Source organism: Anser brachyrhynchus, assembly GCF_964034855.1.
Source record: "Anser brachyrhynchus genome assembly, chromosome: 16".
Taxonomy (NCBI): domain Eukaryota; kingdom Metazoa; phylum Chordata; class Aves; order Anseriformes; family Anatidae; genus Anser; species Anser brachyrhynchus.
Window position 1 is genome coordinate 3,625,015 of NC_137734.1, and position 14,725 is coordinate 3,639,739.

A 14,725-nucleotide genomic window follows, 5' to 3' on the forward strand; every position below is an offset into this window, starting at 1 on the left:
GGGACGGCAGCGTGGGCAGGGGCTGATCCAGCACCAGGGAGAGCCGACGGGAGCCCACGCTCCCTCGGCGGCTTCGCTTCCAGGTGCAAAACCTTCCCACCTTGCAGCGCTGGTAACGAGTGCCTGAGCACTTCAAAGCCTGCCCAGCCAGCACACGGGGTTGCAGCCCTGAGAGGCAGTGGAAAATCTCACCACCTGCCCCTCGCCCCAGGCAGCACCCAGTTCAGGACTCAGCAATCCCCAGAAGCTGCCAGCTACACCGAGGGAGCTCTCGTTAACATCTTTTTGTCGGGGTTTTTTGGGGGAGATGAGCTGGGTGTAATTTCACCTGGCTCGTTATTAAGCTATGGTTCTTGAGGTTGAGCAGGAGAGATCGGTTCCCAATCCCATTTCACGGTGGCTGATCCCGAGCCAGCCTGTTAGCTGTGCGAGCCGCAACAAGCCACGCTGCGCTCGGGAGCGCACTGCGGGCTGCGAGAGAGCACCCAGCCCTGGGAAAGGCAGCTTTGTGCCCAGGGAAGGGGGAGCAAAGCTGTTTGGGGTCTCTTTGTTCCCCAAAACAGCAAAATCTCTGGTCTGTTTGTACAAGACTTGCTCAAAAGCCAAGGCAAGCTGCTCAGTTTAGCGTTCAAGGAGCCCGGTTTGCAGCGGAGCCCTGATGCACCCCGGCTCTCTTCGGGTCGCCGTCTCGCCGAGCCGAGCGTGGGGAGAGCACACAAGCCGAGCTTGCTGCTTGTGCTCACCGGCGCGTGCCTCATTTCTTTTTAAAATCAGACCCTTTAGGGGAAAGTTTCTTCTTCCAGCTCTGCATGCCCACATCTTGCATATGCAGGCGATCAGGCACACCTCTGCTCTGCATGCAGATAAAGGCGCGCGGGTGCCGGCAGGGAAGGGGAGTGTGCGGAGGCTGCGAGGCTCTCCCCGTGCTGCCGTGGGGCTGCGAAACTCCAGTCCTGACAGCTCCGCTCCAGCCCGTCACCTCTGAGACACAGAGGGGCAGATTGCTCCCCGTTAATATCCACGTGGCTTAAGTGGCTTTGTCGGGAAGGGGATTAACGGCCATGATTCAGCCACCCGGCGTGATGTTTCATGGGTTTGCACAGCTCCCACGCGGCGACGCTGAAGGCTCCCACGGGGATGTCCCTCTTCTCGTGGTGCAGCTCGGGTCCTCCGCGGGTGTGCAAGGCTTTGCTGGCACACCCAGAGGGTGCTTCCTGGGTGCCCAGGTCGCACACTCCTCCTGCCCAAACGCAGGGTGAGAGCCCTCTGCGATGCCCTGCAGCGATGCCACTTTCCAAGCCATCGCTCTTCTGCTTTGTCTGTGGTCCCAGCCCTGGGCTGATGCAGGCTGGACAGCTCTGAGAGTCCTCCTCCTGGTGAGCATGCTACTTTTGTTCCATGTATGGGTTAGCAAATTATTTTACTTTCTGCAGTTGGGCAGGTATTTCTTTGTCCTGTTTCTAAGGCTTTGCAAAATGCCATATACACAAGATATATATATATATATATTTTTTTTTTTAATGGACACTTTTTCTGTTCTAGGCTAAATTCTGAATAATTTAAAAGAGAAGGACATCCTTATACTGGAAGCAGGCAATTCCAACACAGCCTGGGAGCACGGCACAGCCCTGAACATGACCACAGACACTTTTGCAGAGTTCCTGAACAAGCTCAAGGAAATTCACGAGAAAGAAGTTCAAGGTAGGGAGACATGAGAAGTCTTCTTATAAACTGGCCAAGGTCCATGGTCTGTGACAAGGGTGACTTGTCGGTGTGATGGTGGTGATGCTGTTCCCACCCACGTTCTGCAAAAGTGCTGGGAAAACACCTGGAAGAAAGCAGACGCCAGGGAGGGTGGCAGAAGGGTGCGAGCAGTGAGGAGTACACGTGCTGGGTGTCCTCTGTGAGGCCAGGAGGGTTGGGATATGGCTTGGATACTGGGGGATCAGAGGGAAAGGGGAAAGATGCAATAATCCGTGAGGCAGAAGTAGCCGGAGTTGGAGGCTCTGTTACAGAAAACCTTGGAGTAAGGCTGGATAGTTTATTCCTCTAGGGAGTTTCCTGGTCATACATCATTGAAATAAGAACCACTAAGTTAAGCAAACAAATGCCAAATCCAATTGTTTTCCTATTAAAATAATTCCCAATATCAGCATTATGAACAAAACAACAGCATTTTTGAACAATTCTGGCTTATGAATTCATTCTTGTCTTGTGTAATTTCAGGCCATGTGAGAGTTAGAGAAAACCATTGAGCAATCCAAACCACATGTTTACATCTATTTTGCATAAAATGGATCTGACAAAATGTACCGTCTGCTGATCCATCACCGAAAGCCATTCTTGTTGAGCTGTAAATATTCTCCAAGTTGCTTTGCAGCCCTGACAGCCATAAAACACTGCCCACCTGGGAGATGCCTGGCGTGGCTGAAATAACTGGAAACAAAACTGAAACAGACTTCTCGGGGGTGGAGGGGAAACGCAAACTCATTAAACAGTGGAAATACAAAATGTGCTCCCATTCTGTTCAGCTTTTCCAGTTACATTAACCCGTGCTGCCATTTAGCACAGGCGTTAGTCTTTCTCAGGGATTAGGTTTGGAAGCGGTGAGGTTCCTCCCAGACGAGGCATCCTCCTGAACCTAGATTATTGCCTTTTGTGTCTGAGGTGCCACGGAACCTGCGCTAATCACCCACCTCTGTCTCTGTTAATTATTGCAGGGCTGCAATCAAAGCTAACGGAGCTGACGACGGAGAAGTGCCGGTGAGCAGTGCCCAGCCCCGCGGTGCCCACGTCCCGGCACGGTGCAGGGAGAGGTTCACGCTGCTCAGTTAAACACCTCCCAGGCACGTCTGTGTCTTGAGGAGGTGCCCACCAAGGCCACGAGCCCCGAGCAGGAGGTTCCCTGATTTAGAGAGCACCGTTTGGCTTTTGGGCTCCACCAAATTTAAGCATTTTGGTGCCTTTCGCCGTGCAGGTCACCAGCAGGGGCAGCCAGGGCTGATCCCAGCCCACCTCCACCCTGCCTGCCCACGGACACAATGAGAAGTTATATTAATTCCTGGGAATTCATTAATTAATTACAGTGCTTCCTGGGAAGCAACAAAACGGGACAAAGCAAGCTGCTGACTCCAAGGGCAGCACCTGGGCTGTTCCCTGGGCTCCAGCTCCAACACGTTTGTTTTCTGCCCAAGTAAAAGCGCTTTGAGCTGCAGCAGCGTGAGCAGCACAGCGCGCTCAGAGCAGAAACCTTTCCCATTGACCGGGTGCTGAGGATAAGTCCCCAGGTCTGGGGAGAAGCCTGGTAACCCTCTTTTCTTGGGTCTTCTCTCACATTAGTGACGCCCAGAGAATCGAAGAGTTGTTTGCTAAAAACCACCAACTAAGGGAACAACAGAAGGTCCTCAAAGAAAACGTGAAAGTGCTAGAAAACAGGTAAGCTTTCATTTTCAGCTAAGCATTTCTCGGTGGCAGTGCGTGCATTCTCCTAGAGGCACAGTCTGGGTTTTGGTGTCTCCCAAAAGCGGGCTGTAGCACGTGAGCAGCTTTTCTGCCACTTGGAGGGCTGGCACAGGGGAGCTTCCCCAAACCGAGGGGTCGTGGGGCAGGGGCTGGGGAGGTGGAAGCATGGGGCTGCGTGAGCGCTGACAATTTTGCTCACGTGTCTCGTGATGGGTTGGGCACACACCCTTCTGCACGTGCGTGGTGCTCGTTTCCCACGGGGATGTGTGGTAACACGCTCCCGGCCATGGGTTTTCATCCAGGCTGCGAGCGGGTCTCTGCGACAGATGCATGGTCACCCAGGAGCTGGCAAAAAAGAAGCAGAATGAGTACGAGACCTCCCACTTCCAGAGCCTCCAGCACATCTTCATTCTCAGTAGGTACCAAGGTCTGCTGTAAGCTTGGCTGTGGCTGGCTGGGTCTTTGCTCAGGCAGTGCCTCTCTTTGATATTTGCGTGGGAGCCATTCCAGTACCTGCACACTCAGGAGGTGTTTGGTGATGGGGAGGAGGGAGGGAGCGACGGAAGCGTGGAGGTATTGAGAAATGAGATCTGGAAACCGCACATGAAGTACCGGAGCTGGGGGTGGCAGCCCTCCGTATCTCCAGTAAAATGAGAGATAAGGAATAGGGGCTGCAGCCCTGCTCCGTGCAGCACCCAAAATTGCAGCTCTCCTCTTGTCTCTTTGCAGCTAATGAAATGAGTCGCCTGAAGGAGGAGAATAAAACTCTCAAGGAAGAACTGAAGAGGCTCCAGAGCCTGGAGTAAGTGCTCTTCTGAGTGTCATTCATGATGTGCAGCACTGGTACTGCAGAGGCCTCCCTGCCATCGAGCAGGGTCTGGGTCAGCCCAGAACTGGTGGGTCTTTAGCACCTAATTCCCATGGATTCCTGTAGAAGCTAAGACAGCAAAATACCTGTCATGCTCCAAGTCCTCACTGAGCTTTGCTCACTCAGCTCTTCACATGCATCCAAGAGCTGAGCCTTCGGGGAACACGGGTACCCCCACAGGGAACCGAGGATGGGAAGTAAAGCCCTGGGCTGCTCGCCTTGGCCATGGACCTCGCCCTGGGATTTCAGAGCTCCCAGAGCAGCAGCCACAGGCAGCAGGATGACTCTGGTGCAGGAGGCAGAGCTGCGTGCACGGGACCGCAAGGGGCTGCGGCAGAGAGGAGCTGCTCCAGCAGGCTGATGTCCCGGCACAGCGCTGCGCTGAAAGCCAAGCAACCCGTCGGGCGGGCCAGTAAATACAAACCCGCTCATTCCTCAGTGTTTAAAGTCCGGGGGAATTAGCACGGAGGGATTAGTTTAGAAATGTGTTTTCTTTGGAGCTCAGAAGCACGACCTGCTTAAAGAGAAGCTCTGACTTCTACGCCCCGATGCTTTTCAAGGCCTGGGGAGTTTCGGAGCTGCCGATCCGGTTGGGTTTGCTGAGCACCAAGCGCGCCAGCTCTGCTTTTCCCTCGGTTGCTGCACAGGAAGGTTTTCACCCAAACATCCATGTCTTGGCACAAAGTCCAGCCAGGACTTGATCCATGCCATAGGTGTAGGGCTCAGACCTGCAGCGGCTCCCTCCTGGGGACCAAAAGCATCAGCTCCACCAGCTCAAAATGGTGACAGCCCCCAGGCCCTGAATCCACCCCTATGCCAGGCTGAAAGCCCAGGCGGGGACGTACGGGTTCTCACACAGCTCTTGCAACAGCCACGGCTGGCTTTTGGCTTACCCAACGTTGCGGCTTCCCGCGACGTTACCCACGGCCAGGTGGGGAAATCAGACCTTGAGCTGTCGCGCTGGCTCCGTCCCATGCTGCAGACTGCAGCTGAGCCAGTGATAAGCTGAAAGGGAAGGAGGCTGAGGAGCCGGTATAACCACATTGTGTATAAATATGTATATTTATATATCAGGTTCAGTAACTCAGAGCTGCCAGCACAGTGGCTCTCAACCTGGCGATTTCCTTCTCCTGCCCCTTCTCATTCCTTCGTGTCCCCTCTCCGCAGGGACAGGACCAAGTGCCCAGGAGCCATCTCCAGAGAGAGCAGCTCCGCGCCCAGCTCCCCCTTGGCATTACTGTCCCCAGCGAGCAGGAACGCCAGCAGCGAGAGAGGGGCTCCCAGGGCAGCAGAGGAGACCCACCACGACGTGCCGGGGCTTGAGCTGGGTGAAGGTGGGTGCTGCTGCCTCCCACTGCCTCTCGAGAGGTTTGCAGCCTTGGTGCCAAGCACACAAGCAGCAGAGGGTCCCTGCCTTCACATGCTGGCTTGAGGCAGAAGGAAATTGTGGCTCTGTGGGACTGTCACGGTGGGTGGCTGTGTCTTTTTTTTGCAGAAAAGCCTGCAGGACAGAGAAGCTCTCCGAGCAGCAGGATTTCCCCAAGCACCGTCCTCCAGGAGGCCAGCCTTGCAGAAATGGTGAGTGACAGAGGTAGCCTGACATCCTCAGGTCTTCTCCCCACTATGGTGGTCATCTGTACAGATCAAGAGGGGTATAAGATGATAGAGAATGAGTAGGAAGCATTTAGGGGGTAAAACAATTAGCCAGAATTGGGCAGCCCACTGTTGCCAAGGCCAAGTAGGGAACCTACCCAATGCCAGGTGCAGAAATCGCCACTATTCGCAAGCAAAGCATTTAGGGTTTGGCATAGGCTCCTGTTCCCCATCGTGAGAGCGCACCTCTTTGGTTTGCTGCCATGTTTACCCTCCAAGACAATGCACCCAGCATCCCCCAGTCCTCTGCCCATCATGCTGGTTCCTCTCTTGTTAGGGAAACCCCTGGTCACGGGGAGATCATGCTGACCCACATTTCAGGGCAGCTTATCCTGAGCTATAGTCAGGAACAGGAGGCTGGAGCTCTGTGAAAGATGGAAAAGCCTGGAGAGCATGTGAAATGTGGAGGGTTTGGGTACAGAGTACAAACACGCCACAGCAGCCCTGCCCGAGAGCATCACAGATGTCTCTCCATCTGCAGCATAATGAATATGGGTGTTTTCGGAGGGGCTGGCATTCGGTGGTTGCCGTTGCGTGCATTGATGTCAGCCTGCCGTGCCTTTGAAGCGCAGCGTGTGTGTCAGCCGAGGGATGCTGAGTGGTAGGGTGATATTGGGTACGGGGGGATGAGGCTGCAGGACCCGGAGCCCTGCTCCTCGCCATGGGAACCCAAGCCCACATCCACACCCACACGGATGCTTTTGTTTTGGCACGGGCTCTGCTTACCCGAACGCCACAATAAAACTGAGAGAGCAGGTGAAGTGGGGTTTTGGTAAGGCCGCGGGCAGGCTGCGAGGATAATTAATGGGGATCGCAGGAAGGCTTGGTGACATCTCTGGGTAGGCAGGGAAAAGTCAAGTCAGAACATGTGGTGAGCCCTCTATGGCAGGAGATGGAGATGGTGATGGCCTGGCTTCAGAGCCAGGGCTTCGCTGGAAATACACCCAGCAAATAAGGAATAAAACATGTGATAGGTCCTGCTAGGAAACATGAAGGGGAACGTTCTGGGGAAAACCAGTAATGTTACAGTTCAGCTGGTGATTGGGATTGTACCAAATCGTTTCTCAGCACCTCTGGGGTGGAAACACGTAAAAGCTGATGGCCAGATGTTATTTGTACGGAGCACCCAGGAGAAGTTTCTGCTCACGCTGGCATAGGTCTGGGTAGCACCCAGAGCCCTGCTGCTCACAGCCAAACCGCTCACCCAGAGTTTTCTCCACAGGCATCCCAGAGGATCTCCAACCAGCTGCACGGGACCATCGCCTTGGTGAGACCCGGCTCCAGACCGTGCCTCCTGGAGAAAAGTCCTTCGGGAGCAGCAGTGTCCCCCCCGGCAAGAAAAACCCCTCTGCCGCTGGAGCGGGAGCGCAGCCCCAGCCTGGAGCCGTGAGTCCCCCGCTCGGGGCTGGTGGTGGGCAGGCACGGGCCGGATCCTTGCCCCTGTCCCTTTTGGGTGGCTGGTATTCGCCCATCTTCTTCTGCAGACATCCTGCAATGCCCACAGCCCCAGGGAAAGGGGGCTGGGGGGGGGTCTCCCAGTTTACACCAGCAACAATGACCGGAATCCAGCCCGACCAGCCCGGGCTCCTGCTCCTTCATCTTCAGACAGCCCCAGCGGGTGCCCGTCCCGCCTGCCCTCCCTGCTGCTCCTTATCTATTCTAATGGGCTTTTCTGCAGGGCTCAGCACCTCCCAGGGCTTCTCCTCCCCGTGGGTTTCAGGGAGCAGAGGGCTAAGCAGAGCCAGCACGGACCGAGCTGCCCGTTGTGGGGGGGACCTGTGGTGCACCCCCAGGGAAAGCCCGCACACGGGGCCCTTGCCAAAAAATAAGTGATAGCCGGGACTCGGCTTGCATGGGCAGGCTCACGCGCCGCACAGTGAGAGTCTCCCAGCGGCGATTAGGGGATTGTTCCCCTGTCCTGGAGTGATTTCTTTTATCCCTGTTTCTTTTAGCTATTTAACAGCAACCAAGCCAGACTCACCCAAGCTTGCCTCGTCTTACGAAACCCTAAAACTGACCGCCCGGAAAGAGCAGCTCTGCCTCCTCAACAGGCACTTCTCCCTACACCAGCTGGGGCTGGCGGGCAACTGCGCCCTGGCCGACAGGGACGGCAGCTTCCCCAGCCACCTGCTCAGGGCCAAAGACGGCGAGGGCAGGATGAGGCCCCCCGACGACTGGGACGACCGCGCTGCCCTGCTCAAGCTCCCCGCCGCCGTGGTGTACATGAGGGACCAGCACCTGGAGGGGAAGCTGCACCTCCTCAAGCACCGGGAGCGGCTGCAGCATCTCCTCCTGCACCAGCGGCAGCAAAGCCAACGGGCCAGGGCGGAGAGTGACCCGAAATCCGTGCCCGAGGAGCGGCCCCTGTCCCCGTGGCCGAGCATCGTGGGGGGGTGCAAGGAGGAGAGGTCCTTCCTGGAGGATGCCGTGGATGGGAAGGAGGAGAAGGAGCTCTGGCTGAGCCGGGATGGCTCCGAGCACCGAGAAAAGGTGGAGGCGGGGAGGGACTATGGTGCGGACGTACCGCTGGACCTGTCGGATGCTGGCCGCGGCAGGGAAGCAGGCTGGAGGGACTGCCGGGAGCCGCGGGAGGCCGGCAGCCCACGGCCGAGCCCCAGGGGCAGCCCCATGCACGGCCCCTGCGGGCGGCACGGGACGGAGCCGGACGGCTTGCGTCCCCCCAGCCGCTGGCCCAGCACTGCCCGGGCACCGCTCACAGAGCAGCACGGTGCTCCTGAGGAGGAGGAGGAGGAGGAGCAGGAGGAAGAAGCTATGGTGAGTACCGCACAGGCTGGCAACACCCATGGCCCCTTCCTTGCTGTTGGGAGCCCAGTGCTCGGTGTCAGTGTCATTACACCCACCGTTAACGTCCCATTCTGAAATGGCCCAGGAATGGGTGGCTTTGCCACGTGTCTGCCGATGGGGTTTTCCACCTGGCTCAGCAGAAAGGCACACGGCAGCCTTTCTCCCTCCACACCGGCTGGTTCTCATCCCTGCATTTGTCACCGTCATCACGTAGGGGCTGGGGACAGCCCTTTTCTCCTGCCTGTGAAGGCAGCATTTGTATAGCTAGGGCACCTGTAGGCATTCATGGGATTTCTGCTCTTTACAGCTCGCTCTCTCCCGGACGCATCCTACAAGCAAGCCAACGCTGAGCGACCCAGAGGCCCTCACAGAGCCCAGGGTGAGACTGGCTGCCAGTGCACACAAGGGAGAACCAGGTAAGGAGCCCCAGGCAAGTGTGACATCTGAGAAGGCAAGAGCCAAAGGCGCATTCTGCAGTGCGTGGAGGCATCCTGCAGCAGGGAACAGCCTGTGCTGGCTGTTGCAACCACCCGCACTCTCTGCAGCCCACAGCAGGTGTTAACCAGCTCAGGAGACCCTTTCAGGGGACCGGGTGCTCCTAGCTCCCAGCTCTTTTGGACCCTCAGGGAATTCGGGGTTTCACCCTGAGCACGGAGGGAGGGATGCTGCTACCCGCAGCAGGCAGGACAGGGAGCACTCTCCACTTTTCCACGCCCCGTCCCCAGTAAAAGTCCTTCCCATCCCCAAACTGAGCAGTGACTCCAGCCTGAGCTGCTCTCTCCTTGCTGACCACCGTGGGGCAGGGGGGAAGTTTTACCCCGTGGGGTGGGAGGCAGCAGCCATGTGGAGCGCAGCGGGAGGCACGTCGGCTGGGACCTGCTCCCTACCGGCCCTACAGGCTTGGCCAGAAAGTTGAGCTCGCCTGGATTAGTTGGTCTGGGCGTGTCGGAGTGGTTTGGGAACACTCTCCAGAGCGGGATTTTGCACGGTGGAAAAAAAAAAGGGGGGGGGAGTCCTCGGTGATTTACATGTTAGGGAGATATCATCATGGCAGAAGAATTTCAGCTGATTACATTCTGGGTGTGGGAAAATGCAGGACTTTCTTCAGCACTCACCTGAAGGTTGACACAAAGCCCAGGAAACAATGCACTGATACTTCTGCACTTTTCAGTGAACCTTAACGCCCGGAAGGACAGCGTGAGGACGGGGTCAGGCTGCCGGGGCTCTTGGGGTGCCTGAGAGCGGCACCAACGTCCCCCCCCCGGGCAGGGGCAGGAGGAAGCTGCCCAGCCTGCAGCCCCCTGCCAGACCTGGGTGGGCAGGAGCAGGCTTAGGGCAAGAAGTGATGGGGTGCTCGGGGTGTCAGACAGAGCTCTGAGAAGTCTGGGATTTTAAACGCCCCTCGGCTTCATCACCTGCACATGGCCACTGGCTTCGGGACAGTGCTCACCATCTCCTCATAGCAAAGCCCTACAGAGACAGTGTTATTGGGCGTCTGTCCCCAGAGTCCCCTGTTTGGTGTCCCCTAAATGTCCATTTCAGTAAACAGCCATGGGGACACCAGAGCCCTTCCCTCGGCCGGGAGCACCCAGGGGGAGTGTGGCCTCGTCCCTGCTCCGTCTCCTCATGTCTTCGTGTTTTTAGGTGCCCTGAATGCAGACACCCAGTAACGAAGAGCCAGTGGCTCTGTATCATGCCTGTGAGCTTGTCAGCCCCAGGCCGGCCAAAACCCTTCCTTTCATGTTTCCACAGATGACGACGATGCTGAGTCCGGGCAGCAGGAATCCGACGAGGCAGACACGACGGACAGCGAGGTTGGTTTGCTCTCCCAGCCCCTTGGCTTCGGCTGCCTGGGCCTGGCAGCACCTTCAGACTGGGGATTCCTGTTCGGAGAGGCACTGGGAGGCGCAGGACGGGTTGTCCCTGCCCGGCTCCCTGCGAGAGGTGGTGGCTCTTCCTCCACCAGATGCCAAGCCCCACTTCCACAGTTACCCAACTGGTTGCTGAGGGGTGGCGATGTCGCTCTTTCCAGATAGGTTTCTGAACACCAGCACTTGTCACAACTCCGTGGCCATGGTCACAAAGGTCCTTGGCTGTTAGCGCCATGGAAATTGGGGCAGTTTGTAGGCTGACTGCTCTTCTGCTCGGTGCAGGTGGCTGCCCCTTGTGAGCACGACGTCCTGCAAGAAGCCCAGGCTGAAGGGAAATACTTTTGCACCAAAGACAGAGCTCACGCACTACAAAAGAAGAGGAAAAGAGGACAGGATCCCTGGACAAAAGGTAGGGAGAAGGAGTTCCTCATGCCATCAGCTCAGGGCTACAGCCTCAGCTGCTTCCCAAGGGGCAAGCCAAGGGCACCACCACGAACAGATGCCACGCTGCACACAGATTTTGCCCAAGGTGACGCAGCAGAGTCGTTCGGTTCCCTGCAATAAACCACACCGGTTGGCTCTGCAGCCAGAGGAGCCCCTGCTAATGGTTAGCCAGGGGCAGGGTGGGCAGGAGAGCGCCCCGGAGCACCTAAGCTAACAGGTCTAAGTCCCCCGTGTTTGCTTAGCCGCTCAGGGAGGAGCCGATCGGAGAAGGCCAAATTCCCAGCAACGAGTTGTTGACACTCGGAGAAAGGTTTCTGCCAGCCCTGTTGATTTTCCAGTGTGGCCGTGGAGGCTTTCCCTGGCTGACAAAGGAATGTGTCGTGCCCACGCTTCCTACAGGTGAATAAGCAGAAAACGACTCCTGATAAGGGCGAGGATAAGCCAGCGTGGCTGTCAAGCCTTAAATATTGCCCTGTCAGAAATATCCTGCTCCTAACCCTCTCTGCACCCTCAGTAAAGAAAGGGCAGTGTTGACCAAATTAAACATATGTAGAGGCATAAAAGGGCCTTGTCTGATGGGCCAGCACTGCCCCTCGCTCCATGCCCAGCCCTCGGGGGTGGCTGCCAGCTCTGCGAGCCCCACAGCAGCTGGGGGAGGAGAGGATTTACTTGGCAAACCCAGAGGCCCAGAGCAATGGGGAGGAAAAAGGGCCTGTGTCCCCACGGCAGGCATGCACTGTCTCTGGTGTGGGCCCTCCAGGACTGGATGTAGACACTCAGACTTGTGAGAGGGATTTCTCTTCATCTTTCTGTTGCTGAGCTTTGCTTCCTCCTGTGCAGTCCCTGTTTTGGGACTAGGCTGCAGTGACCTCACAGATGCAAAGCCATTGCTCTGTGGTTAACTCCTACCATCATCTTGCTGTTGGCAGGATCTAAGAAGTCAATGAGAGGAAGAAAGAAAGTCAAAGCTGAACAGTGCTCGGCGGGGATCACAGAGGAGCCAGAGAACTGCTCGGCTGCCAGCCACGACGCCTCCGAGGAGAGCTAAGAGCAGGACGAGGAGCAGCACAGGAGCTGCAGGCCGAAGGAGAAGGCTCAGAGACCTCGGCATCCCTCCCGCGCTGGGAGAGCGGCTCCTGCCTGATGTGCCAGGAATGAGGGAACTCAGAGGGGCTCTGGAACGAGCAGAGCACCACAAAAGCCTTCACTCAGCGCCCCGGCAGAGGCTTGGCGAGGAAGAGGGCTGCGGGCGAGACCGGGAGCAGCCAGGTGGCTGTGGCGGGGCGGCACACCCCGTGCCCCCCAGCCCTGTGCCCGCCTGCTGGTGCCAGGAGGGGGAAATGCCGCTGCAGCACGGGCCCTGGGCCAGGACCAAATCCTCCTTGGGATTTCATGCTGGGAGAACGGAGCACCCAGACCCCAGGGATATCTCCCTGGTGGCTGCCCAAAGCCTGAGCACCACGGGGTCCTGCTGTCGCCACGCGTGAACCCACATCAATTAAATCCCTATCCAGTTTTCACACAAATCTGCATCTTTTTTGAACAGCAGAAAGCCGATGGCTTTCCTTTCTAGTTTGTGGGGAGCAGGCACAAGGGCTGGGCAGGCGGGACACGTCCCCAGAGAGGGAAGGGAGAAGAGCAGGAGGAGGGTGAGGGTGCACGTTCCCCCTGCCCGCGGTGTCCTGTGTCCCTGCAAGAGCCAGGCGGGCAAGTCCCAGCTGCGGCTCAGCAGCTCGCCCTGACCTTGGCAGTGCTGCCAGGAGCTTGTTTTCACATGGATCGACCATTCTTAAGCAATTTTTCTGATGCGTTAAGCATGGGCAAGTTGCCCTTCAGCATCGAGCGATGGGGCTGCTCACGCTCTGTGGCCCAGGACGGGACAAGAAGAGCGGCGGCGAGCATCGCTGCAGCCACAGCATCGCACCAGGGGCCAGGGCTGCTCGCAGCACACGTGCAGAGACCAGAGCCGAAACGGAGGCAGAGGTGCCGCAGACAGCATCTGCCCTGCCTGGTGTTTTTCCACAGCCGTTTGCTTTAGTAGGCGTCGCTCCCGGTTAAACGTGGGTTTGTTTTTAGCAGAGTAAAATAACATTAAAAATAAATAAATAAATAAATAAACATTAATTAAAAAAAAAAAAAAAGGAAAGAGAAGATGGGAAAAAAAGGAAAAAGAAAGAAAAGAAGAAAATAAAATGAAAAAAAGGGGGGAAAAAAGAAAAAAAAAGAAAAAAAAGAAAAAAAAAGGAGGGGAGCGGGGCCGCGGTCGGGCAGCGCCGCCTGCTGGGCACAGCCGTGCCGAGCCGGGCCGGGCCGTGCTGCTCCTGGCAATCCCAAAACTTGCCCCTGGCTACAGGGGGGTTGTCCCCTGCGTCTTCCCGGCCCGGGACAGGGGATGTCTGGGTTCTTCTTTCCCTTTGAGTGCCTCCTGCCTGGCTGGGGTCCCCAGGGCAGAGGATGAGGGGACCAGGGCAGCAGGGATGCAGGCGTGGGACTCCATCCCGCTGCTGGCCCAAGCAACCCGCAGCTGCCTCCCCAAGGCCGAGGGGTTTTGTAGGGTTTAGGGTTTGCAGAGCTCCGTGCTGGGCAGGGTTTGCCCAGGGATGCTGCTGGTGGCTGTGGTTTCGGGGTGCTGGGGGTTTGCAGAGCTTCATGCTGGGCAGGGTTTGCCCAGGGATGCTGCTGGTGGCTGTGGTTTCGGGGTGCTGGGGGTGCTCAGCAGCTCTGGCACCAGGGATGGAGCAGTAAGGGTGCTTTTTTTCTTTTTCTGAATCAAGCAGCAGCCAAGCAAGTTGTTGAAGGGAAATAAAGCTTTGTACTCTGCTCTTTATCCAACCCTGTAAATGCTGCTCTTATCCAGCCCCTGGCATGCTGGTACCCACCACCAGCACGCTGCAGACACACAGATAACTGCTGAAGTCCATTAATTCTCGTACTTACGCCTGCCAGTCTCTCGTTCGTACAATTCCCGTCAGATAAATGCATGTATTGATTTAGTGAGCTACAGCCAGTCTGAGGCTTGAATTGTTCTGCCGTAAGGAAGGAACCTGAGCTCTCCACGGCTCCTCTGAGCCTCGCAGGGCTTCCAGCTGCAGGTGCAGCTCTGCTCCGGGCAGTGCATTTCCAGGAGTGTGGGCAGTGCTCAGCCTGGGGGCAGATCCTGCCTCCCCCAGAGCACGGTGCTCCTTTGTGGCTCTCTGAAGTTATGCTAAGGACTCCGAGGGGTGTCTGTGCCCAAGAACCAGTGATCTGTGCTTCAGAGTTTAAACATTTCGTTCCCACACTTCCGTTCAGCGCAGGGCAGCCTTGTGCAGGGGGTCTCCAAAAAGTCACCGAAATTACCCTTGGTAGAGTGTGTGAGTTACAGCCCACAGCGCAATAAAGCAGAAGAGAAGCTGTCCCAAGAACAGATCGGTCCTTCCAGAAGGCTGGCAGCTCACGTTTGTTTTGTTTAGGCAGATTGTAGCTCTGATCTCATCCGTGCAGAAGTGTAGGCAGGGTGCTGGGCCCATGGTTTCCCACAGGACCGGGTTCGGAGCACAGCCGGGTTTTTCTCCTCTCAGGGGCTGCATCTGAAATCTGAAAGAGCGGCCACGTAAGTAGTGCTGTTCACTCTTAGCCCATC

The 14,725-nt window shown here is 56.8% G+C and overlaps 1 protein-coding gene across 1 annotated transcript; it reads left to right on the plus strand.

The window, feature by feature from the left end:
- The first annotated feature begins 1,542 nt into the window (after positions 1–1,542).
- On the plus strand, positions 1,543–13,349 carry RBBP8NL (RBBP8 N-terminal like). Its single transcript, XM_080558036.1, has 13 exons — positions 1,543–1,701; positions 2,721–2,763; positions 3,340–3,435; positions 3,765–3,877; positions 4,192–4,264; positions 5,498–5,664; positions 5,826–5,908; positions 7,206–7,369; positions 7,936–8,758; positions 9,096–9,204; positions 10,541–10,602; positions 10,942–11,068; positions 12,033–13,349. Exons 1-13 carry the CDS (start codon positions 1,635–1,637, stop codon positions 12,149–12,151), a joined length of 2,046 nt encoding a protein of 681 aa, XP_080414162.1. The 5' UTR covers positions 1,543–1,634; the 3' UTR covers positions 12,152–13,349.
- The last annotated feature ends 1,376 nt before the right edge of the window (positions 13,350–14,725 follow it).